Source organism: Sorex araneus, chromosome 5 (assembly GCF_027595985.1).
Source record: "Sorex araneus isolate mSorAra2 chromosome 5, mSorAra2.pri, whole genome shotgun sequence".
Lineage (NCBI taxonomy): Eukaryota > Metazoa > Chordata > Mammalia > Eulipotyphla > Soricidae > Sorex > Sorex araneus.
In genome coordinates, this window is record NC_073306.1 from 111,718,845 (window position 1) to 111,742,429 (window position 23,585).

The 23,585-nt window shown below is 54.1% G+C and overlaps 1 protein-coding gene across 1 annotated transcript in view; it reads right to left on the bottom strand.

The window, feature by feature from the left end:
- GLP1R (glucagon like peptide 1 receptor) overlaps window positions 1-14,210 on the bottom strand; it is a 43,012-nt gene extending 28,802 nt beyond the window's left edge. The window contains exons 1-3 of the mRNA XM_055139740.1: window positions 14,054-14,210; window positions 7,846-7,942; window positions 7,001-7,108 (exon numbers count right to left, since the gene is read on the bottom strand). Of these exons, the coding sequence (XP_054995715.1) occupies window positions 7,001-7,108; window positions 7,846-7,942; window positions 14,054-14,131 (283 nt within the window). The 5' untranslated portion in view covers window positions 14,132-14,210. The remainder of the gene's footprint in view (window positions 1-7,000; window positions 7,109-7,845; window positions 7,943-14,053) is intronic.
- Window positions 14,211-23,585: the final 9,375 nt, after the last annotated feature.

Here is a 23,585-nt window from a genome sequence, read left to right on the forward strand (position 1 = left end):
CATCAACAGGCTCTGGGGATGCCCATAGGGTCCTGACAGAGGGCTGCACCTCACTGCACCTTATTCTAAGGACTCAGTGCCCACTCCCCTTCAACAGATGGGGCAGGCAGGCCCTAGGGACAAAGTGAGTTCTGAGCTCCTGAAAGGAAACAGTCTGTCCTCAGGGAGCCCAGTCTGAGCAGACACAGCCCCGTCCTCAGAGAACCTCAGTCTGAGGGGACACAGCCCTGTCCTCAGTCTGAGGGGGACACAGACCTGTCTTAGAGAACTCTAGTCTGAGGGTACACAGCCCCGTCCTCAGGGAGCCGCAGTCTAAAGGGATACAGTCCTGTACTCAGGGAGTCTCAGTCTGAGGTGACACAGCCCTGCCCTTGGGGAGCTCCTGTCTGAGGGGGGACACAGTCCTATCCTCAGGGAGCCCCAGTCTGAGGGGACATGGCCCTGTTCTCAGGGAGCTTCTTTCTCTGGCTTCAGGGAATCAAGACTCTGAAAACCCACGGAAGTCCTCAGAATGGAAAAACTGGGAAATAAACCACTGAGACCAAGCACCAGGCAAGCCAGGATCTAGGACATACTGTGCCCATTCACAGCCTGGCTTGGTCTCTGGCAGTGAGAGAGTCCCCTCCCAGGGCTCCAGGCCCACTTCCTCTGTGAGGGAAGAGGCGGGGGGCCCGAAGTTTGCTCTGAGGCCAGTGGCAGGATGGGAGCTGACAGCTCTGGGCGCCGTAATACCTCAGGACTTCCCCACAGGAGCCTGTGCCGTGGCAGCCCAGGGCCCAGCAGAGAAAGATAAGTCTGTGGAGCTGGGGTCAGGGTGAATGTTTGCTCAAAGGTTTTAAATACTAAAGGGACCAAGGGAGTTGGAAGACCAGCTTCCCCAGCTGGGGTTGGTGGACACACTCGAGGGAGAGAAGGGGAAGCTGGAGAGCCTGGTTGGCGGTGACTGCTCAGATGGTCCCAGGAGACAGGAGCAGGCACTGAGACTGGGGGAAGAGACTCTTCAACACGGGTGTGTGTGTGTGTGTGTGAGAGAGAGAGAGAGAGAGAGAGAGACAGAGAGAGAGACAGACAGGCAGAGAGACAGAGAGACAGACAGACAGACAGAGAGGCAGAGAGACAGAGATAGACAGAGACAGAGGGGGAGAGAGACACAGAGACAGAGAGACAGAGAGACAGCAGAGGAGAGAGAGGCAAAGAGACATAAGGGGAAAAAGAGGGAGAGAGAGAGTAGGGAAGGGGGGGAGAGTGAGCCCTGGAACTGCCCCACAAGAATCCAGAAAGGGCACAGCATCCAGGACAGGGCACCCAGTTGCACTTCCGCAACTTCCCCCGCCCTGCCCTGTGCATGGCCCACGTGCAGGGTCAGGGACAGCAATCTCTGCACTGTCCACCGTGGGCAGCAGCCAGGCAGCCAGGCCACTCCCACTTGCTCTTCCCACTCCTGTTCTGCTTATGAGGCAGGAGACACGAGTGCCTGGTCACTAGGGGCTAAGTCACGACCTCTGCAAGAACCTACATAGTATTTTATAATTATTTTGGTTCGGGGGCCATATCTGGCAGTGCTCCAGGCTACTCCCTGCTCAGGGCTTGAAGGTCCCTCCGGGTGGTGCTCAGGACAGGACTTGGAACTTCTGCAGGCAAAGCATGTGCTCTTGTCTGTCTACTTCCACGGCAGCCCTACTCAGCCTTCCTGATTTGAACCCCAACCAATAGATCAACAAACTTTTTAATTTTTCTGTTTTGGCTTTTTGGGTCATGTCCCGTGACACTCAGGGGTTACTCCTGGTGCTGCAGTCAGGAATTACTCCTGGCGGTGCTCAGGGGATCATATGGGATGCCGGGGATCGAACCCCAGGTTAGCCGCATGCAAGGCAAATGACCTACTGCTGTACTATCACTCTGGCCCCTGATCAACAGGCATTCTTCTCAGAAAAATTCCCTGCTGAAAATGGAGACACTAATCTAACAAAACCAAAAAGTTAAATGGAGTTAGAGAGAGAGTCCACGGTTTTAGCCTAAGGCGCACAGGCTTGCCTGTGGCTGGCTCGGTCTGTCTCAGTACTGTGGCAGCTGTCCTGCCGTGGGCTCCCAAAGAGAAACACAAGCCCACTTGGCCAGGGTTGGCTGGGAGCAAAGCCCCCAAATAAAGCTAAAACGGCTTAATTATCAGGCAAGTGGGAATTTTCTAGCACCAAAGGAGGAAAGTTTGGAGTCAGTAAAAATACAATTAACATGAAAATATAATATATATATACACACGCGCGCACACATACATACATACATATGTGTTTATATATACATACATGTATATACATACACACATATACATACGTAATGTCTCACGATAGAGACGTTACTGGTGCCCGCTTGAGCAAATTGATAAACAATGGGACGACTGTGCTACATACATACCATCAACCTTTAAATTCAACTTAATTCTCAATAGTTGGTTTTAATTTATAGAAGAAAAGGAGGAGGGCGAGGGGGTGGGGATGTGGCTCAGTGTCGAGCCATGTGTGAGGTGCTGGTGTGATTCCCAGCACTGCCAGGGGTGACCCCACACAAATACAGCTAACTTCATTAGTTCATTCCAAAACCCTGGAGACTAGATGGGGGCGGGGGATTCTGGCCATGGGAGGGCGGGTCCCAGTGCCCTCTACCCCCCACCTCAGGCACTTATGAACAGAGAAGGTCTGGCTGGTTGGTCAGGAGGGCCAGAGGCTCCTGGAGCTACCCGGGCCAGGCACTGCTCGCCAGGGCAGCAGTCTTTGGCTAGGAGGCCGAATCAGTCTTCAGCAAGAGCCATCCGGGGGCAGTGAGGGCAGCAGGGCTGGCACCCAGGGAGTGAGCCTGGCTCAGAGCCTTCTGCTGCAGCCCACTGTGGTGGGAGGAGGGTGGGGGAGAGAGGAAGGAGGGACTGGGCACCCACTGCGGGGCAAGGTGCCTGGTGAGCCACGCCTAACAATGTGACCTTGACGGAGCTCACCTGTTGCAGCTGGCATGGGCCTGGCACACAGGCCTCCACTCTGGCCGGCTCCCTCTCTGCTGCCACCGACTCTCAGGGCTGCCTCCGGCTTGAGTCCCCGGCCGTCACCATGACCGAACATGGCGCTCGGCCAACCCCTTCTTAGGCAGGCAAAGGCGGGAGCTCGGGGGCAGGTGCCTTGTCCAGGACTCCCTGGAGCACGCAGTGGAGCCAGGGCTGCTGCCTGCAGGGGCCAGGGGCTACCAGGCGCCACTTCCACCCCCCAATCTCTTCCAGGTGTCCATGTCTCCTAGGACTGTTAAAGCCTTTCTGAGGTGGCTGACATGGTGACGAAGTGGAACCGGCATGACCCCTGGGGTGGCTGCGTCCCGGGGACTCAGGGGCCATGTCAGCACGCCTGCCAATCCTCGTTCATTCGCCACAAATATTAAAAGCCGGGGCTGGTTCCTGGCCTGCCCCCAGACGCCCATATCAGGGCTGGAGGTGGGGTGGGTCCAGGCACTGCTTATCAGCTCAGCTTTGTCTGGCCCAGGAGCTGGGTAAACCTCAGCCAGCCTTGTCAACACCAGGAGGCAGCCGGCCACATGCCAGGAGGCCCAGGGATATTTCATTAAATCAGACCCTGGTGCTGGAAATAAAACCCCCAATTAAACACTTCCCCGCCCGGAAATGCAGCCGTGTCTATAATCAAGCTCCCGGCCGCCCTTCCACGTGGAGGCAGCGCCTGAATCCATTAGCTTCTGCGCCCTGGCAGCTGTGGCCAGTGGGAGGCCTGTGGGGAAGCCGAGACCCCAGCCCTGGGGTGGCTGGGCAGGACAGCAGCAGTTTGGCATGAGCTGAGGGGCAGCAGTTCCAAGTCGGCCTCCAAACCCAGACTCAAGTTCAAATCCCACGTCATCATCAGACCTTCCCCAGACCTAGCTCCTGCGACACCCCTCCCCTGGTCTTGGGGTTCTTCCCTGGGGAGGGAGCTCAGGACCCCTGAGCCAGAGCTCTGCCAGGCCAGGAGCAAGTGGTCTGGGCTCCCCTTGGCAACCCCAGCCTGTGGGGGGCGGGGCTCGGGCTCAGCATGAGTCAAAGGAGGCACCTGTCAGAGTTTCCAAGAATTGTGAGCAATGGGCCATTTTAAAAGCGTTTTATGGCTCTCATATAATTAGAACTAAGCTAACAAACAGGTAGGGATCAGGAGGGGGTGCAGCTAATGAGACTGGAATGATTTGTAGCAAGCACATCAGCTGTTCCTCGGTAGACTCCCCTGCTGAAGGCCCTCAGGCAGGGACAGGGCTCTGCAACTTCTCCAGCCGCTGGCAACCCCAGGAGCCTTGTCCAGGCCTCTCCCTTCCCACGTCCTCCTGAGGCGCACACTCAAGGTGTATTGGCTCTCCTGAGCACCAATGGAGTTGGGGGTCTCTCCTCAGAGAACCCCCTGCTCCATCGGCCTATTCTCTCACTGAAACCTGGGGCCACCCAGGCCGAGGAGATGCCTCTAACTGTTCTGAGTCCCCTGCATCCCAACACACACATCCACACACCCACACACCCACACATGCACACACTAGCACTCACACCCACACATACACACACAATAGCACACGCTCACACATACACATATGCACATACTAGCATACACCCCCACACACATGTGCACACACTAGCACACACTCAACCCATACATACACACACCAGCACACACTCACACTCACATATACACACATGCACACACTAGCACACACTCACATACTCACACATACACACATGCATACACACATTCACACATACACATATGCACACTAGCACACACTCACACATATACACACACTAGCACACACACTCACACCCACACATGCACACACTAGCACACACACCTGTGCAGAAGAGTACAGACATGTACCCACACAAACTAAGGTCTCAGCACACATGCACTGTGTGAACTCATATGCATACACTCACATCCATGCATAAGAGTAGACACACGTGTACACACATACACTTAGACACGTTCACCCTAAGGTCTCATTAGCATTCCCCGGGTCCTGACACAACCCTAACTGGGGTGTCAGCAATCAATTTCTCCACTCCTCATTCCTCCCCTGCTCCCCTCTGGCTGGACTCTGTGGGTCAGCAGAGGCTTTACTATTCTGGTCCCTGTAGGTGGCCTCTCTGTCACCGTGTCTTTCATGTCACTGCGTTCTGTAGCAGGGATCCATTCCACCCACCCCAACCACACTGAAGGCTATGGTTGTCGAAGCGTCCACTACAGTCGTCAGTGCTTCGGTGACTCCATTGTTGGCCTTCTTCTCCTTCTCCTTCTCCTTCTCCTTCTCCTTCTCCTTCTTCTTCTTCTTTTTTGGTGGGGGGGCAGCAATCTTCCTGGTCCACTTATTGGCACATGGTGGGGAGGGGGCCACTCCCAGCAGCACTGGGCCTGGCAGCTAAGGGTCCCACAATGTGGTGCTATTGGGACCCAGCAATGTTGGTGCTACTGAGACTCTGCAGAGCTTGGGGAGGGCATCAGGGCATGCTCTGCTGTGCTATCTCCTGCCACCCCCAGCCCCTGCTGCACCTTACTGGCATCTTTTGTCTGGGCAACAGAGCATACTCATTGGTGCTCAGGGGTGATTCCTGGCTCTGTGCTCAGGAGTACTCCCTGGTGGTGATCAGGGGACCAAATGTGATGGTGGAGATTTAAACTGGGGTCAATGGGATGCAAGGAAGTGCCTTAATCCCTGTTCTGTCTTTCTGGCCCTTTTACTGGTGTCTTCTGTCTTAGCTGCATTTTCTGCTGAGCCTGAATCCCCCCACCTCCCCCCGACCCCAGCCCACACGATGAGCTTTCTCCACCTGCAGCCCAATTGATCTGTTCAGGGAAGCTCCAGACTGACCCCACATGGTTTGGCGGGGGTCACAGGAGTCCCTGGTGCCAGCGGATGCCAAGGGGACAGCGTTGTGCTGCATGCTGCTGGAGCCTGAGGCGGGTGCCTCTGAGGATCCCTAACTCAGGAGAGAGGGAGGAGGGGAGGGTCCGGATTCCAAGTGTCAAGGCGGTGAGTGAGTGAGGCCCGGGTAGAGGGGCGGAGGCTGGCAGGGGGCCTGAGTGGTGGCTGTTATCTCCGTGGAGAAAGCAATAAAATCACGTTCCCTCATAAACGCGCACCACCAGGACCTATTTCCTGCTCAAATGGAATTAAAGGAGATTGATGGGGCCTCGAGCAGCAGCAGAGCTGGGGGCAGCTTGGTGCTGAGTGATGGGCCCTGTCCCGGGCCTGGCTCCCTGGGGTCTAGAGGCACCAGCCCTGGCGGCCACTCAGCCAGACCCAAATCCTAGGGAGATGCGAAGACTGGGGCTGAGGGAGATGCTCCATTCTCAGGAGCTTGCTCCCACGGCACACGCTCTCTCCTATCTCCCCTGAGGAGCGGTGGGGGCCCAGAGCACTCTGCAACCCATGCAGGCTCACACAGCATTCAGTTCCATAGTACAGGGGGAGGGTGGGCAGTGCAGAGCCCACGTCAGGGGTCCCCGGGGCCTCTCACTAGTCCCCATGTCCAGAGCCATGGGGACTCTCTCTCTCTCTCTCTCTCACACACACGCGCGCGCGCACACACACACACACACACACACACACACACACCAGTAAGCTCACTCAAGGAGCCTGCACTGAGCACCCCGACTCCCAGATTGATTAAACCAGGAGCTGGGTCTGATTCTGTGGTTGTCGCCCATGAACTGGGAGGTGAGTCCGACTTGGGGTGCTCTCCCACAGCTATCTCCTTGGACCCCACATCTCTCTTTAACTCAGACACCTCATCTCTCCCTTCCCCCCATTTTCCAACAGACACATTGGGCCCAGGTTGCATCGGATGCCCACCTCCAGGAGAGTAGGCAGACCACCGTTTTCTGGGATGTGTGTGGGAGAGGGGCTGTTTCAGAGGAAAGGAAGCAGCGTCCCCCTACTGCATCCCTCACCAGGACTCCCGGATTAGAAGGAGGGGGCTTTGTCAGGAGGGGGTGCTCACCACTGCTGGCCCAGGGCAGGTACCAGGGGCAGCTGACATTCACCAAGGAGTTGGGGAGCCCGTCTGGCCAGCAAGCATAGTCGTCAAACGTCCGGTTGCAGAACACACCTGGTGCAGGGCAAACGTATGTGAGTCTGGCGTGGCTACGACCCCGCAGTGTCCTCCCCACCTCAGCGACTGGACCCGAGCACCTGCATTCTGCGAACCTCAGGGAGCCCCTCCTGCCTGCCAGCGAGGGCTGGGCCAGGAGACTCAGGCCCAGAGCCGGGAGACCTTAGTGGGTCACTTCACATGTTTAAGCGGTGCTGTGATCTGAGCCAGTCGAGCCCCTTCCCGGTGTGAGCCATTAGGGTATGTGCTGGCTTCAACGTTCGGGTGCTTCCATTTGCTCCACTATAAAACTGGGACTCTGGGCCCCAGGGCTTTGCACAGACCTCAGTGGGGTTTCCCCTGCCCGACAAGAACCTGAGAGTGGATTCCATAAGCCGCCCTGCAGGCCAGTGATGCTCTACAGAGCAGCTGAGGGGAGAAGGAGCCTCTAAGACTGAACAACCCCCCAAATTTACTATGAGGGTTTGAGGGGAGCTGAACAGACACCCCCACTCCCGTGCACCAGTTATTCCCATAAACACTTGCTAGCACAAAGTACTGAGCTGGCGTGCCACCAGCTCCGGAGGGTCCCAAGAGGGAGGCAGAGAGCTGAGAACAGCAACAGCCCCAAGGTGCCTACAGAGCCCAAAGGGCACAGAACTCTTTGGGGGTGCATTCCTCTAGGAGGTGGCAGCAGGGACTAGTGCTGGGTGCTCAGTCCTCTAGCGGGAGAGGAGCAGTGCTGCTGGACTCACCTGTGGCTGGAGGTGGGGAGTTAGCCAGGAACTGGTGGCACTGGCGGCGGTATTCTCGCCACTTCAGCACAGTCTCTGAGAGGGACACAGTGGCACCCTGCGGGGGGAGAAACATGAGGGACCCCATCCCATAGGTCTATCCACTCCCACTCCCAGACACAGACTGTTGGTATCTTGATCTCCTGGAGATCCTAGAACCTCAAGCCCTAGGGGGGAAATTGTCTGCCATGGAGGCAGCGGGAAGGTTGGGATGGGGAGGGACACTGGGGACATTGGTGGAGGGATGGGTGTTGAAACTCAAACATGAAAGCTTTGTAACTGTATCTCACGGTGATTCAACAAAAAATGAAAAAAAAAAAAAGGAACCTCAAACTCTGCCAGGCACTGGGCACCCCTAAGATGGGAGAACTTATCCCCCACTGCAGAGGGGCTCCAGTGGGGTCCTTAAGACTTTATACCTCCCAGGGCACCAGAGTCTACTGAAGTGTGCTTGTGTTTGTGCGTGTGTGTGTGTGTGTGTGTGTGTGTGTGTGTTAATGATTCCTGCTCTCCTCGGAACTTGCTGTGGGGAAGTTCTTGGAATCTGAGCACAGGCTCCTTTCTAGGACTCACTACTGTCCTTCCATCTATTCTAGAAGATGCGGAAGGGGAGCAGGGTGCAGAGCCAAAGCTAGGACCCAAGGTTCCCTAGCTCAGGGGTTCTTGGAGGGCAGCGAGGCTTGGGGGATTCTCTGCTGCACTGTCAGCATTTCTCCTGCCCACGGCGGGTGCACTACCAGACCTCCCAGTGGCACCCCAAACATAGCCCAGATGCAGCTTGGCTTCTTTTCACTGGAGGAGGAGTCCTGGAGACTGGGGTGCAGAAACGCCCCAGACAGGAGGAGCAGTACCATAACGGGGGTGTCCCCTTCTGTGAGTGGGGGGTGCAGGCCTTGTTTTTCAGAGAAGATGACAGTTTCTAACATCAAGACCCATGCAGACCCATTTGTGGGAGAAAGTGCCCCTTCAGAATTTTTTGTGTGCATTTTCTCTAGATGTCTTGGGACTAAGTTATTCATTTGAAAGATTTTTTTTTCCTGAACAGGCTTAGGATTATAAATATTCCACATTTAGCGACTGTAAATGCCAAAATGATCAGGGAGTCCTTTGTATGAAATTTAGGACCTATACATAATTTAAAACAAAAATTTCACTTTCTCAAATCCCTGTGCACTGGAATGAAAACAACAATCGCTTCTTTCGGGGAAGCTTGCACCCTTATCTGACAGAGCCTGGAGCATGTGCCAAAGCTGGTGTCTGGGTACCCTGCCCCGTGAAGCCGGCGATGGCCTCGCAGACCCCTGCAGACAGACTGGGAGGGGACAAAGCCTGCAGGACCCCATCACACACCATGCAAGTCAAACCAGAGCAAGTGAGCAGAGAACACAGGCCCCAAAGAACAGAGAGCCTCTGAGGGCAAAGGCCAAGAACTTTTCTTAAAAGAATGAATCTTTTTCAGAAGGATCAAGAAACCGGACACATCAGAGAAGGCAGTGCCCTCTTTATCACAACTGGGGGTGGCACGACCTTCCCCAGAGCTGGTCTCTGAGGATCACCTCCAGCACCCCACCTTTTCCTTCTCCTGCCTGCACCCTGGTGCATCAGTATCTGGGGTACGGAGGAAGAGCTGGGGGCGGGAGACCTCTCCCGCTATTTAGGAGGAAGCAGGCATCAAGCAAGGCCACTGAGGGGACTGGGGCAGAAAGTATGTCTGAACTGGGTCTGGCACCAGCCGCTTAATGAGTCTGAGGGGAAGTGAGGCTGGGTGGAAGGCAGGACAGTGCCAGCAGTGAGTCTGGCCCCACCAACACAGGCGTAGGGCTGGGCCCCCTCTGCCTGGAAGACTTTCTAACAATAGGGACCTTCTGCTTTCCCTCTGCAGAAATTCAGGGTTTCCAGGTACCGCCCAACTGCCCCTTTGCCCCCAGACAGCCCTCAGGAGCCCTGGCCTGTCCCTCTCAGGGCGCTTAGAGCATCATGTTGTGCAGCGCTGGGCAATTCTGGGAGCACAGGGTCGCCCAACGACCAAGGCTGAGTCCTGGTCTGAAGAATCCCATACTACGCAGAGGGAGGGGTGTGCGTCTGCCCAGCAGGGATAAAGGACCAGGACGGGGACACTGAGGCACCAGCAAAGAGGAAAGCGGTGGATTTCCGGGCCAAGGGTAAGTGTAAGTAGGATGCAGGCATGACAGTGGGGGAGACCAGGACCCCCCAGGCTGGCTCTGCGCTCAGATGTAGTATGACGCTGGCTGCATAAGGAATTTGGCAATGTTGAGCGAGAGCTTTCATTCCTGTAGGGCTTGGGATTTGGGTCACATACAGTAGTGCTCAGGGCTTATTCCTAGTTCCGTGCTCAGGGGCCACTTCTGGCAGAGCCTGGGGGATCATATACAGTGCTGGTGATTAAGGCAGGGTCATCTGTGTGCAAGACAACTCTCTCTCCTGTCCCTGGCAAGAGTCTTCACTTCTCTCTATGGCTTATTTATACCCAGTGGGGATGGCACTAGCCCCAGCACCCCAGGGTGTGAGGATGAAGGGGTCATGCTGAGAACGGCTCAGACATGTGGACAAGCTTCTGATTAGAGGAGCAAGCAGAGGGGACGGGGCAGCCTGGACCACCAGGGCCTTGCTGAACCCTCACTTCCCGGGTTAACAGACTCCTGGGAGAAGGAAAGAACACATCTTCATGCCCAAGGCCCAACCATTCTGCTCACACCAAGCTCTTCTAGCAGCAACCATAGTGGGTGTCAAAAAAATGGAGGGAGTACAAGAGTCCAGGGGTTAAGGCCCATGCCTTGCATGCAGCTGGCCCTGGCAGAACCCAGCAACACATCTTGAAGCCTCCCTTGCTCTGAACCACCGGCCCAAACAGCCTCGAGCTCACAGGAGGGCCCCTGGCTCCTAAGTAATGCTGGGAGACAGCCCTCAAACAGCAAACGGAGGAGACCACGCTGTGTCCACGGGTGCAGAGTGGGACCAGATCCTGACCCCTCCCTGCATTCCACAGTCCCACAGAATGGGCTCTTGCCCAAGCCTGGGTGTGAGGAGGAAGCCCTGTAAGTCACGGCAGCATATCTGGCCCAGGCGACAGGATCAAAGGGTGGCAATTTTTCAAATCATTCTTAGCAGGTTTCATGGACTCTCTGAGGGGGCGAAAGTACCTGGGAACCACGGGGCAGAGGTGACAATAAGGGTGGAGTAAGTCTCAGGTTTCAGAGTTTTGGACGAAGCAGGAGATGAGAAAAGGGGTATCAGGAGGGATGGTGTGTGGGAGAGAGCGGGGGAGAGTCAGGATTCAGTGGTTTAGTTCCAGCTCTGACACTTCTCGTGTCACATAGGACATATCTTGGTCTTTATTGTCCTCAGTCTACTCATCTGAAAAATGGATACATTGTTCTCTAGCACTGTGCCAGCTGGTCAGAGCAGCCAGCATCTTTATGAAGGAGAGGACAGAGGAGCAACAGTGCTGCAGAGGGCTCAGCAGGGGCAATGCCTTCGGGGAAGGCCCCTCGCTCCCAGACAGGCTGTTGCCCCATCTCGGTAGGGGGCAAGGAGTGAGAATTCTCCTCTGGGCATCACAGAGGAGGGAACCAGGTGGGGACAGGACATAGAGGGAGTTCCTGGGCTCCTCTAAGGACTCCAGCCTCTAGCCCCGTGGTCCCAACAAACCCTTCCTGCTGGCTCCAGGCCCTGGAGGCTGTGGCTGCTGGACCCTGGCTTTTGTGCGGCATTTTTATGGAGGGTGTTGGCCATCTATGCAGACGGGCAGGGAAAGAGAGCTGCCCGGCCAGGGACGCTGTCACATACCCCGAGATAGGACAGAGTCTCACACCCTGCCCACAGGCACACACAAACTGTCCCCAAAGAACTGACCTTTGGCCAACAAATGTTCTACCCACAGATGGACAAGAAGCCCACCGTTCTGTCACTGGCTTGCTCTCTCTCACCCCTACTGGAACCCCCACCCCTTGGGAAAGATTTCACACTGTCCCCAACTCACAGGAGCAGTGGGACACACACTTACACATTGAGAGGTTGACACAAGGTGACTGACTCAGATGGCTAGACTCAGGGTGACAGGCAAATGCCCAAGACACACACACACACACACACACACACACACACACACACACACACACACACGGAAATCTGCCCAAGGCAGGGTATACCCAAGAAAGGAACTGGGAATTGGTTTCCCCCAGAGCAAGGTAGGATGAGCTTTCTAGGTTACTCAGGTTATGTCCATAAGGGAGGGGCCCAGCTGAGAACAAGATCCCTGCCAATCACTGCACCCAGACCCCACTCTGCCATCTAATAGCCCCCTCCCAGCCTTGCTCTGCATCCCTGCAGAGGGCTGGCTCCCAGGAGCAGGACAAAAGGGTCAGTTCCCCCAAGTGACTAAAAACCACTGTTTCAGGGACCCGTGTGTCGGCTTCTCTGTAACCTTCATGGTAGAACTTGAGACCCCCATGACAAATATGGAACTGAAGTTTGGGATGGTCAAAGGCCCTGTGCCAGACCACCAGCTAACAGCAGACCCCCGAGTTGAACATGCTTTGTCTGGTTCTAATTTGGGGTGTCAATGTCCTGCCCTCGCCTCAGGAACAGCTCCTTCACAGGCACAAGATAGTATAAGGGGGGGGATTCATGCAGCAGCCCGGCAGTGGGGGGTCTAGATGCCCTTGATCAGAGCTTCCAGGCCTGGGCTGCAGGGAGCTGCTCCCCAATGGCAGGGATCAGGTACTGGCCACACTCTGCACCCCTTTCTCCTCTGTCCTAAAACACTGCGTCACCTCACCCACGGAACCCTCCTGTACCAAGCTTTGGTGCCCCCTCGGTGACAGGACAGGGAGGAAGTGACCTCAGGAGTGAGAAGGGAAAGCAGATTCCCCAGTGTTCAGAGCCTGTGCGGGCGGCATGAGGCTGTGTCATGGAGGGCTACAGTCTGACCTCAGCCCCCCACACTGAGCCAGAGACGCAGCTGCCCCTGCACAGCCATCCTGACGCTCACCCTCTCTGCTCCGCCTCCTCCTGCCCTGCACCCCAGAGATGCTGGAGACCCGCTTTTGCTCCTGGCTCAGGGCTGCGGGGTGAGAGGATCAGAGGAGAGGGCAGGCTCTAGGACGGTGTCCTCTGGCAAAGGGAACTTAGGGAGCAGATAGATCAGACCCTCTTTTCCCCTGCCCTCCTCCCCTTACTCCGGCCTGCTTTGCAAACTTAGCCTGGAGCAGGACATTTCCCCACCGGCCCCCCAACACCCCCCCATCCCCTCACCCCCCACCCCCCACTCCTGGCGCTGAGAAGGTAAAGGCCAGAGAGGAGGGTAATGGTCTCTGTCCAGGGTGCCAAAGCCTGGCTTGGGGGTGAGTACCAGGAGAGGGGGCACCTCCGGAGGCTAGGGCCCCGTCTCAGGGACACGGCCAGGGACAGCATGAATCTGGGGAAGAAGACAGGGTAAAGGGGAGGCTCAGCTGGGAGCACATCTCACATCTGTCCCATCTATCCAGATGTGGACAGGCCCAATGCGATGCAGAAGGTCCTCCATCATCCTGGGACACATTTCAGGGCTATGGAGGCCCTGGCCGAGGTCGCAGTACCTTAGGTCTGGGGGTAGTCGGGGGAGGAGTGGCAGGAGGGGGGGAGGGCCACTGACCTCGCTCAAATTCCGCAGGGCCGCCCCTGTCCCTGTCCCCTTGGCGGAGCCGGACTCAGAAAGGCCAGAGAAAGCCGTGGACAGGGCCAAAGCGGGGGCCGCAGGGGTCCATCCATGGCCCGGCCGGGGCCAAAGTGGGGCCGCAGGGGTCCACCCACGGCACGGCTAGAACAGGTCCTGGTGTGTGGAGCCAAGCCGGGGGTCCAGAATGGGGCGTCAGATCACCATCAGAGCAGGCTTGGCAGGAGGCAGGCTGGGGACCCGCGGAGACACGCAAGTTCCGCCTGGGAGCTTAGGAGGAAGGACCCCGAGCCGCAGCCGGTCCTGGGGCTGGCGAGGGCCATGGAGCTGGGCGTCCAGTGCCGGCCGGGCAGCAGGGCGAGCCTCGGCGGGGCCGGCGGGCACGGGCGCCGGGAGAAGGAGTTGGCCAAGTGGCCGGGCAGCGCTCGCCGTCCGGCCGGCCGCACGCCCGAGCTCCCCGCCCGCCCGGACCTCCCGCGCCCCCCGCGCTCTCACCTGCGGACGGGGGCCGGCCCTGCCCACCGCCCCGAGCAGCAGCAGCGCCAGGCGCAGCGGGCCGGGGGCGCCGGGCATCGCGGCCACCTGCGGAAGCGCGCGCCGGACTGAGCGGGCGCCGGGGAGGAGCCGCGCGCGGAGGCCGGGAGGGGCCAGCTCCGCCCGCCGCCCGCTGCCCGCCTCCAGCCTTGCCGAGGCAGTGGCCGGCCGGGCAGCGCGGGCGCCCGCCTCTCTGGGCACCCCGCGGACGCCCGGAGCGGCGCCCCTGGGCAGAGGACTCCCCCGGCCAAGAGGAGGGGAATCCGCCCCAGTCCGCTTCGCGTGCCGGGCAGGTCCGGGAAGCCAAGGCTGCGGGCAGTGCAGGGAGGACGGAGGGGGAGACAACACGGGGACTCGTGATGTCCAGGAGGACGGGAGAATCCAGGAGCTCCCCTCTACTCACTCCCGCACCCCGGGCCCCTGACCTGCAGCAACCTGTGCCCACGCTGGTGCGGCTGGTGGTGGGGGCTTCGGATCTTTGTATTCACTCCAAACAGTGTGTGTGTGTGTGTGTGTGTGTGTGTGTGTGTGTGTGTGTGTGTGTGTGTGTGTGTGTGAGCACGCGCTTGTGTATGTGTGTGGGAGGAGGCAGGAGTGGGGACGGATGGGGAGCAGATTCATCTCCAACTAGGAAGCAGGCTAAGAAAACTCTAGCTTTAAGTTTCATCCAGTGAGGAAAGGGAATAGGAAATGCGGGTTACCCTATCCCCAGCCTAAAGCTTTTCCATAGCTATCCTGGGAGCAGGTGGCAGCCACACCCAGCCCTGCTGTGGCCATGGGAAGGGAGTGACTTGAAGTAGTTGTTCCTCGGGGACCCAGGGAGATTGGGCCAGCCTCAGGGGTAGGGTGGAGAGGAGCCAAATAAGTGGGGTCTGGAGAAGACAAGAGCCCGTTTCCTCAGGTGAGCTCTCCCAGCAGACAGCACCTGCCGCCCCCTCTGCCCAGGGGACAGTGCGGCAGGCTCCTCCCAGGCCCTTCAGGATTATCATGTCCCACCGTGTGCGACAGAAAAGCCCTGAGAATCATGGCTTCAGTCGGATTCTGTCCTGGAAAGCACAGAGGGAGGGTCAGCCCAGGGCCAAAGCTGAGCCCCAACCAACCCTGCCAAAAGTTTCCGGCTCTTCCTGGTTTCCCCATACTTATGGCGTAAGGCTTCCACTTAACAATGCCAGGTGGTGCCCCAGCCCTGGCCGCAATATTCAATGCAGCCCGTTAGATAGAGCAAGGGAAAAAGATAGGAGAATTCCGACAAGCCACCAATGACACACCCATTGGTCCAACCTGAGCCAAAGGGCATTCAGCTCCCAGGGAGGCCAGGGAAAGCGGCAGCATCTCAAGCATTCAGGACCACGCTTGCCCACGGGAGCCATCATTACTGGGGAAGAAGGCAGGTGCAGAGATACGTGGGCAGGCAGATGCTGGGCAATAACCGGCAAGCTCTGCTGTTCAGGTTTTGAGGCTAGAAGAGAGTAAGAGCTGGTCTTTATTGTGTATTCACAAAGTAAGTGTGGGCACTCTCTTGCCACAGGCGTTTGGTGGTCAGGCTGCCTCCCCACCCCAGATGGCAATGGCGATGGACGGAAGAAGGAGAAAATGGGGGCCAGGCTGGTTGGTGATCAGTTGGCTTTTATTCCAATCTAGTCTTCCTCTGCCCTCTTCCAGTCTTGCTCACTGCCCAGATTCCTCCTCCCCCAGCCACTCCCACAGCCTAGTTATAGAGAACAATCACTGAGGGTACCAATTACATGTAGGTGAGGTAGCACAATCAACATATAAAAGCCCTTCCTTCTGGGGAAGCTCTTCGAAGACGAAGATCACATCCTGCTAGGAGATCTCAAGGGTGGAATTTCATCTAAGGACATACTTCTCCTTTCCTCAGTCCATAAAAAATCATCTTAGATTTACTTCTAGTAATATTTCAGGTCATCTTGTATGGACACAGTAGGATATATTAAGCTTAAAGCATGGCTCTCCCAGGAACATCTCTCTATAGATCCCAGACTACAGTCCTTAGTCCTTCCTCACCCTGCTAAGGGTCCTTGTCCAGTCACTTCTCTTTGGAACATGACAGAATTTGTCCACATCTGTGCTCTTAACTTATTATAAGTTTTATGGCACTTGGCCTGCCCCATTTTGAAGCCAGGATAGCTTACTGCTTGCCCTGGGTCCATCTAGTACCTTTGTCAGGACCCTGCTTCTGGGGGGCTAGGAACTAGGGACAAACTGAGGCTTAAATCGAGTAAATATTTAGTAATTAATATTTAGTGCCCAGGAGTAAATATTATTTGGAGTCAATTAATTCCCAAGAGATAAAAGCATAGCATTAACTGTCTTCCTGGGTCTATATAAAAAGGACATTGCTCTAAAGTAGACTATGCAAAGGATACAAAGGAAAGAGAAAAGCAATATTTCACTTACAAATACAAAGTCCTGAGATCTCTGAAAAATTTGACTTTGCAAGTCACAGGTTCTGGCTAGGGGAAATGAGAGATTAACAGATAGGGGATGGGGGAAACATGAGCACAATAATGTATAAATCTGTAACTGTACCCTCACGGTGATTCACTAATTAAAAATAAATAAATTATTTTTAAAAAATAAAGCAAATAAATGATCTGCCTAGCAAAAAAAAAAAAAAACAGGGGAAACAAAGCACAAAGGAGAAGTTAAAGATGAATACCAAGGAAATAGGAGTGCTTCAGGAGCACTGTGATGGGTGTTACTCAGTAAACCTAAGCTCCTTGTGGTTGGGGAGAAAGGAGGAGAGATGGCTCACAGATGTTAAATCTAAAATGTAGAACTATAATACAACACTTTATCAATAACTTATCAATTTCCGAAGGACAGTCCCATTGACTACCTAGTAGGTGCCATTGAACTAGGTCCTGGGAATGAGTAAGTTACCACCCCCTTCTGGGCAAGAATTTAATCACCCAGAAAGGGGCAGTAATCGAGGGTGGGAACCACCTACATTGAAGATACAATGGAACTTACCCCACACCTAATCAACAGTGTTAGGATAACGTTCTGACAGTTTAACTTCAACTTCACATTGATGTTCCATCTTCAATTCTTAAACACTCCCTTTCTCTTTGCCAAGGAGCACTCTCTGAGTGGAGATATGTGTGCTCAGCGGGTACAAGAGAGGAACCCCCAGAAGCAGCTCCCAAGTATGGGGGGGGCTGGAGTTGATACCCTAGCTGTCCCCTCAGAGGTGTGTCCCCAAGTTCCCCAGTGGTCCCAGATAGCACCAGCTCACTCATGCAGCCTATCTGTACTGTATTCCCTAGCTGGACTCACTTTTCTTTTTTCTTTTCTTTTGGGTCACACCTGGCAATGCACAGGGGTTACTCCGGGCTTTACACTCAGGAATCACCCCTGGCAGTGCTCAGGGGACCATATGGGATGCAGGGAATCGAACGCGGGTTGGCCGTGTGCAAGGCAAATGCCCTACCCTCTGTGCTATTGCTCCAGCCCCCGGACTCACTTTACAAGAATAGCTTTCAAGAATCCATTGTGGGGACATAACCAGATGGAACAGCTTGTCCTTTTTATCCTCTTCCAGAGTCTTTCTTTGGGAGAGCCCCACTAAAGATGAGAGAGAGTACACGGGTCTGGGAGTGACCCTCTCACTGGTGTACTGGGCAAATTACTAAATCTCTCCTTTGAACACCCAGGGGCTGAAGCCTTGGAGTTTGTTCTGAGGTTATGTCTCATCCCAACATGTTCCCGCTTGGTTAAAGCTGCCGTCTCCTTAGACAGGGGCTCAGGTTAGGCACTCTGGTTTTATTTTGGGAGGCCACACTTGAGGTGCTCAGGGGCTATTACAGACTCTATGCTCCCAAGCGCCCCTGGGTTGTGCTCAGTGGACCATTGATGGTGCTGGGGGTTGAACTGCGGCTTGCCCCCTGCTCTCTCTTCAGCCCCAAGCACACCGATTTCAGCGCCTGTAGCAGACTTTTTGCTCCTTGTTCCATGCTTCTATGAATGTGGTGACGCTCTTCCAACCACTAAGCTGATAGAGCTGCATATTGGACATTTGGGATTTGTAAGGTTTATAAGGTAAGTGAGTCGCAGAATAGGTGTTCCGCCTGGTTACCTTTTTTGGTAATAATTTCCTTCTATCCCCATTTGTATCCGGTTTCCTCAAGACTTTGTTCTAATTTTGTTCCTGAGTTTCTCTATTGGCTGCCTAGCATCAGAAATTCCAAGTTGATTGGCATCTTAGGAGTCTGCTTAGATCTGCCATCGTGTAACTGCTATTGGCACCTCTAGCAAGGGCTCCCCTCCTTTCCGTGCCCAGGAGTCTCTGCTGCCACCCACCTCGCCTGCCTGAGACAACACTGTCCGATCTCTGACAGAGACTCTCCAAGCACACTGCAGTCACCTAAACAAACTTAAAACCACAGACATTTGGGTCCTTATTTATAGGCAATTAAAAAATAGCTTTTATTAAAAGCCATGATTCGCAAAGTTGCTAATGATATAGTTATCTCAAGCATTTCGTGTTCCAGCATCACCAGTGTGACCATCCTTCCACCGATATCTCCAGTTTTCCTCCTAATCTCAATCTGCCCCCTCAGGCATATAACAAATTTACTTTATATTGGCCATTCTGACAAAGTTTAAAGGCAATTTTAATGTCATAGTCATGACTGTGTTCTGGCCCTTAATTTTGGATTAGGATTATTAGCAAGACATTAGGAATCTGAAAAGCTCCCAGGTTACTCAGATAAGAAGGAGAGTTTATGAAGCTCTGCTGTAAGTCACCATTCCTCACTCCACCCTCAGGCACGGGCCCTGCAAGTCTCCCCTGCAAGAACCTCCAGGATTCTTCGATTCTGCTCACCCTCAGAGCCTCTGCAAATAGATTACCTCCACCTGGAAGCTTTCCAGGATTCGTCTATCTCCCCGCCTTGCTCTCAGAGCCCCAGTCCCTTGTGCTTAAGTCCATAAGGACAGTTTGTGACCATCTGAAAGTCTGCCAGTTAATTCATGGGGTTCATCTAGGGGTCTTGTTTTCCTCATACTCCTTATGGTGTGGGGCATGTCACAGGCTCTGTGACACTTGTTAAAAACAATGGGAGCACTTTTACCTGTTGCTATCCCCGTGAGAATGTTTTATCCTCAGATGAAGAGCTCCACGAGGGAAGAAAGTTCATCTGAATTGCGTTAGTGCAGAACCTGGAGCTTTTTAAAAAGAGCAAGCACCCCTCAAGCATCACCTAACGTGGCGCGGGCGGCCATCAGCATCACTGCGTCACTGCACCCAAGCATGGGCCTGTCTGGCCCAGCCTCACCTGGAGCACTCAAGCCCCTGAGCATTCTAAAGCTTTGGAGGCCCCCACTGCAAAACAGTAAAGCCCACTGTTGTTTGCTTAATGTTTTCGAGGCATTGTGGTTTACAGTGCTGCTAAAGACAGGGTTTCATGCATATCTAAGGCGACTTCCTCCACCAGCATGTCACCGTCCCCGACCCCTCTCCATGGTAAGCTCAGTTCTGGAGACCACCTTTCAGGAAACCCATCATTCTCCAGAGGACAAGATTCGTGACTGGGTCTTGACACAGGAGACCCCAAGAACGCTCCCCCATCCCCCCATAGAGGATGCAGGAAGTGACTGTCTCAAAACACCTGAGCTCCTGGTGCCATGGCCTTGGGCGCAACCTCCTGAGTGGGGGGAGATAGTGCCAGCTGCTTACGAGCCACCCCACCCAGTCTATGGTATCGGGACTATGACCAGCTCCCTGCCAGCAGAGTCAGCTGCACGGATAGATTTGGTGTTTGCTGGACTACTCCCAGCTCTGTGCTCGGAGGCCGTTGCTGGAGGGGCTTGGGGGAAATCACATGCGGTGCCAGGGATCAAATTTGGGGTCTGCTGCTTTACACAAGGCAGATGCTCTATTCCCACACTGTGTCTCCTGCCCTACTAGAGTGTGCTGAGGGGATAGACTGCTGTGTGCTCCACTCGCAAGACTGGAAGGAGAGCGACTGCTGGCGGGCCAAGGTGAGCCCAGACGGGACAGGCCCTGCTGAGGGCTTGCTGCAAGCCTGACCCCATGACTTCAAGACAGCTGCATCATCCCCATTTGGAGGAGGGGATGGAGGCTCAGGGACAGGACAAACTACCCACAGACCCACACTGGCCTTGATCTCATGAGCCCCCTAAGCCAGTGCAGCAGGCAAGTGGGCTCCAGCTCTGCCCACCCACCCAGGAGCTGCCTTCTCCGTGGCTCCTTCCCCTGCAGCTAAGCCAGGGTTTCACTCCTACACCAGGCTCAGAGCTGCTTTTGTGGTTCAAAAATGGAGGGAGGTGGAGAAACCAGAGAGAGAGAAAAGGAGAAGGAAGGGCATGGGAGGAAAGAAAGAACAGCTGAGAAAAGACAAATGCCCCCTGTCCTACAGTTTAGGGTCCTTTTCAAGTTCCAGCTTCCTAAGATGTATTGATTTTCCAAAGTTACCAGAACCTTATCCTAGTCATCCTCAGTAGAACCTGCATATCTTCTGGGTGAAGACAAAAAACACAGGGGCACCCCAGGAGCTGGGGAAGGAGGGGTCAGTACAGGAGGATGCCTCTATGGTCAAGGACCCCACCCCTTGCCTTTTGCATTCCTTGTGCCCCTCCTGTCAGCAACTGCTGGGGCCCTGGAGTGGGATGATTTTTATCCCCACTTGACCAGTGAGGACCCCAAGCCCACATCAATGAAGACAATATCTTAGGATGGCCGAGCCCCCTGCATTCAAATATGCCCATCCTGCATGGGTACAGCCCACATTTACCTCTTTGCCCAGTAGCTTGCCAACCAGAGATCAGAAATGGCATTTGGCCAGAGTTGGGTACAGGAAGCTCTTCGCAAAAAGGTGGCATTAACACGGCTATTGTTTCCCATGGCCCTGCATCTTCCTGGCTGGCACCTACCAGTGGTACCAGCTTGAGGAATCGGGTATGGTGACAGCTAATGCTGAGGGGTGCTGGATCACTTCCTGTCTCCAGAGGGGTGACAGCCCAGTGTCCCAGGTCTGGGTCTGGGGGTAGGGAGGTGACCAACTGGACCCAGGAGACCCCTCATCCTCCTGAGGGGTTATCATGGAGGCTTATTCCTCCCACACCCCCCTCCTTCCCCCTGAGTCCAGCCAAGCTTCCTAGGTGTTGGGTCCTGTCCAGTTCTGGGCAGTCAGCTGGGGAGGATTTACAGCCTCTCAAGCTACACTGATTATTGCTCTCTTGGGATCATGCAGTGCTCAGGATTTCCAAAGTGTCACAGCAGTATTTTCATCAGTGACTCTTGCATTACGGAGTGAAAAGTCAGTGGGATTTCTCTCAGTCTACAGGGAGAGAAACTGAGGCCCCCAAGACTCAGTGGATTTCTTTAGATATTTACAAGACATGTGCAGGGTTCTTGAGCAACATGAGAGCAAGAAAGGGACAAAAATGAGAATAGCACATGGGGAATTTGTCATGGGGAAGCGACAGGGGGTCCCTTTATGCTCTCTGTGGGGACAGAAAGTGAAGGTTAGAAAAGTGCTGGCTAGGGAGGATCCTGCTCAGCGTGGTAGAGCCAGAGGTGTGTGTGTGGGGGGGCATCTATTCTCTGTCTCTGCTGGGAAGATGGGGTAGCAGAGTCGGTGAATGCTCTCCAGATCTGGGTTCACAGCTGCTGTGGTTGCCACAGGAACTATCACAAACAGGTGGGTCCAGCAACAGGATTCAGTGTTTCAAGCTGAGAGGTCTGGAAGTATGAGGCTGAAATCAAGGTGTGGTCAGGTGAGAGGGGAAGTCTCTCAGCTTCAGGCGGCCTCAGGCACTGGGGCTCACCTCTGGGGCTCTCATCAACATTTTCCTCTGTGCATGCCCAACTTCTCTTTTGTATAATGACTCCACCATATTGGATTCAAGTTCACAGGAATGGCCTCATTTAAATGTGTGTATCTATTAAGGGGCTGGAGCAATAGCACAGCAGGTAGGGCGTTTGCCTTTTATGCAACTGACCCGGGTTCAATTCTTCTGCCCCTCTTGGAGACCCAGGCAAGCTACCCATGGCATATTCAATATGCCAAAACAGTAACAACAAGTCTCATAATGGAGACATTATTGGTGCCCGCTCAAGGAAATCGATGAGCAGCGGATGACAGTGACAGTGACAGTGACAGATATCTATCAAGGCCCTGTATCCAAGCCACATTCTAAGCTATAAAAGTCAGGACTTTTATTTTTATATACATCCACAGATGAGTATAATCAGTCTATGTCTGTCCCTTTCTTTCTGCCTCATTTCACTCAGATAATACTCTCCATGTCCATCCATTTATAAGCAAATTTCATGACTTCATTTTTCCTGGTGGCTGTGTAGTATTCCATTGTATTGATGTACATAGTTTCTCTATTCACTCGTCTGTTCTTGGATACTCGGGTTGCTTCCAGATTTTGACTATTGTGAATGGTGACGCAGTGAACATAAAAGTGCAGATAGCTTTTCTGCTGTGTTCTGTTACCGTCCCACTCCCCAGTATATTCCCAAAAGTGGTGTTGCTGGATAAAATGGAAGCTTAATTTCTAGTTTTTTGAGGAGTGCCCATATTGTTTTCCAAAAAGCCTGGACCATTTGGCATTTCCACCAACAATAAATGAGAATTTCTTTCTCTTGGTACTGTGTGTCTCACAGTGATTCAAAATAATAATAATAATAATAATAATAATAATAATGATGATGATGATGATGATGATGATGATGATGATGATTGTAGGATAACATAGCCTCAGGTAGTTTAGGTTTATTGGGTTACTCCCGTCACAGTGCTCCCATTCCTCTTTGTTTATTTGTAGCTTCTTTCTTAGTGTTCTGTTGACTTGTAAACATTGTTTTTCTCTTCTCCTTGAGTCCTTTGCATAGTTTATTGAGAGCAATGTCCTTTTTGTATGGACACAGGAAGACTTAGCAGATGTTATGCTTTTGTAACCTGGGAGTCATTTGACTCTACGTGATATTTTCCTCCTGGGCATCTGTTCTCTCGACCTAAGCCTCAACTGCCCTTACTTCCTAGCACCCCCAAAAACAGGGTCCCAACGAGGGACGAGACGAACCCAGGGTAAGCGGTGAGTTGTGTGCTACCCTGGCATCGAGATGGGCCTGGCCAAAGCGCCTAATGCTTAATTATAAGTTAAGAGCTTGATCATGGACAAATGTTGTCATGATCCAAACAGTGATAACTAGATTCGGACCCTGCTAGGGTGAGGAATGATTAATCTGGCCTGAGTGTTGTGGTCTGAGTCTGTAGCAAGATGTTGCCAGGAGAGCTGCCTTGCAAGCCTCAATGTATCTCTTACTATGTCCATGCAAAAATAACTAGTATTAAGATGTTAATAAGTGTTTGGACTAAGGAAAGGAAAAAAACCTTAAGAGTCAGGAAGGGCTCTGGAATGCCCTGCCCTCAGGAAGGGCTTTCTTATGTTGATTTTGCTACCTGGCTGGGTGTAGGCTAGAGGGCAAGGTGGG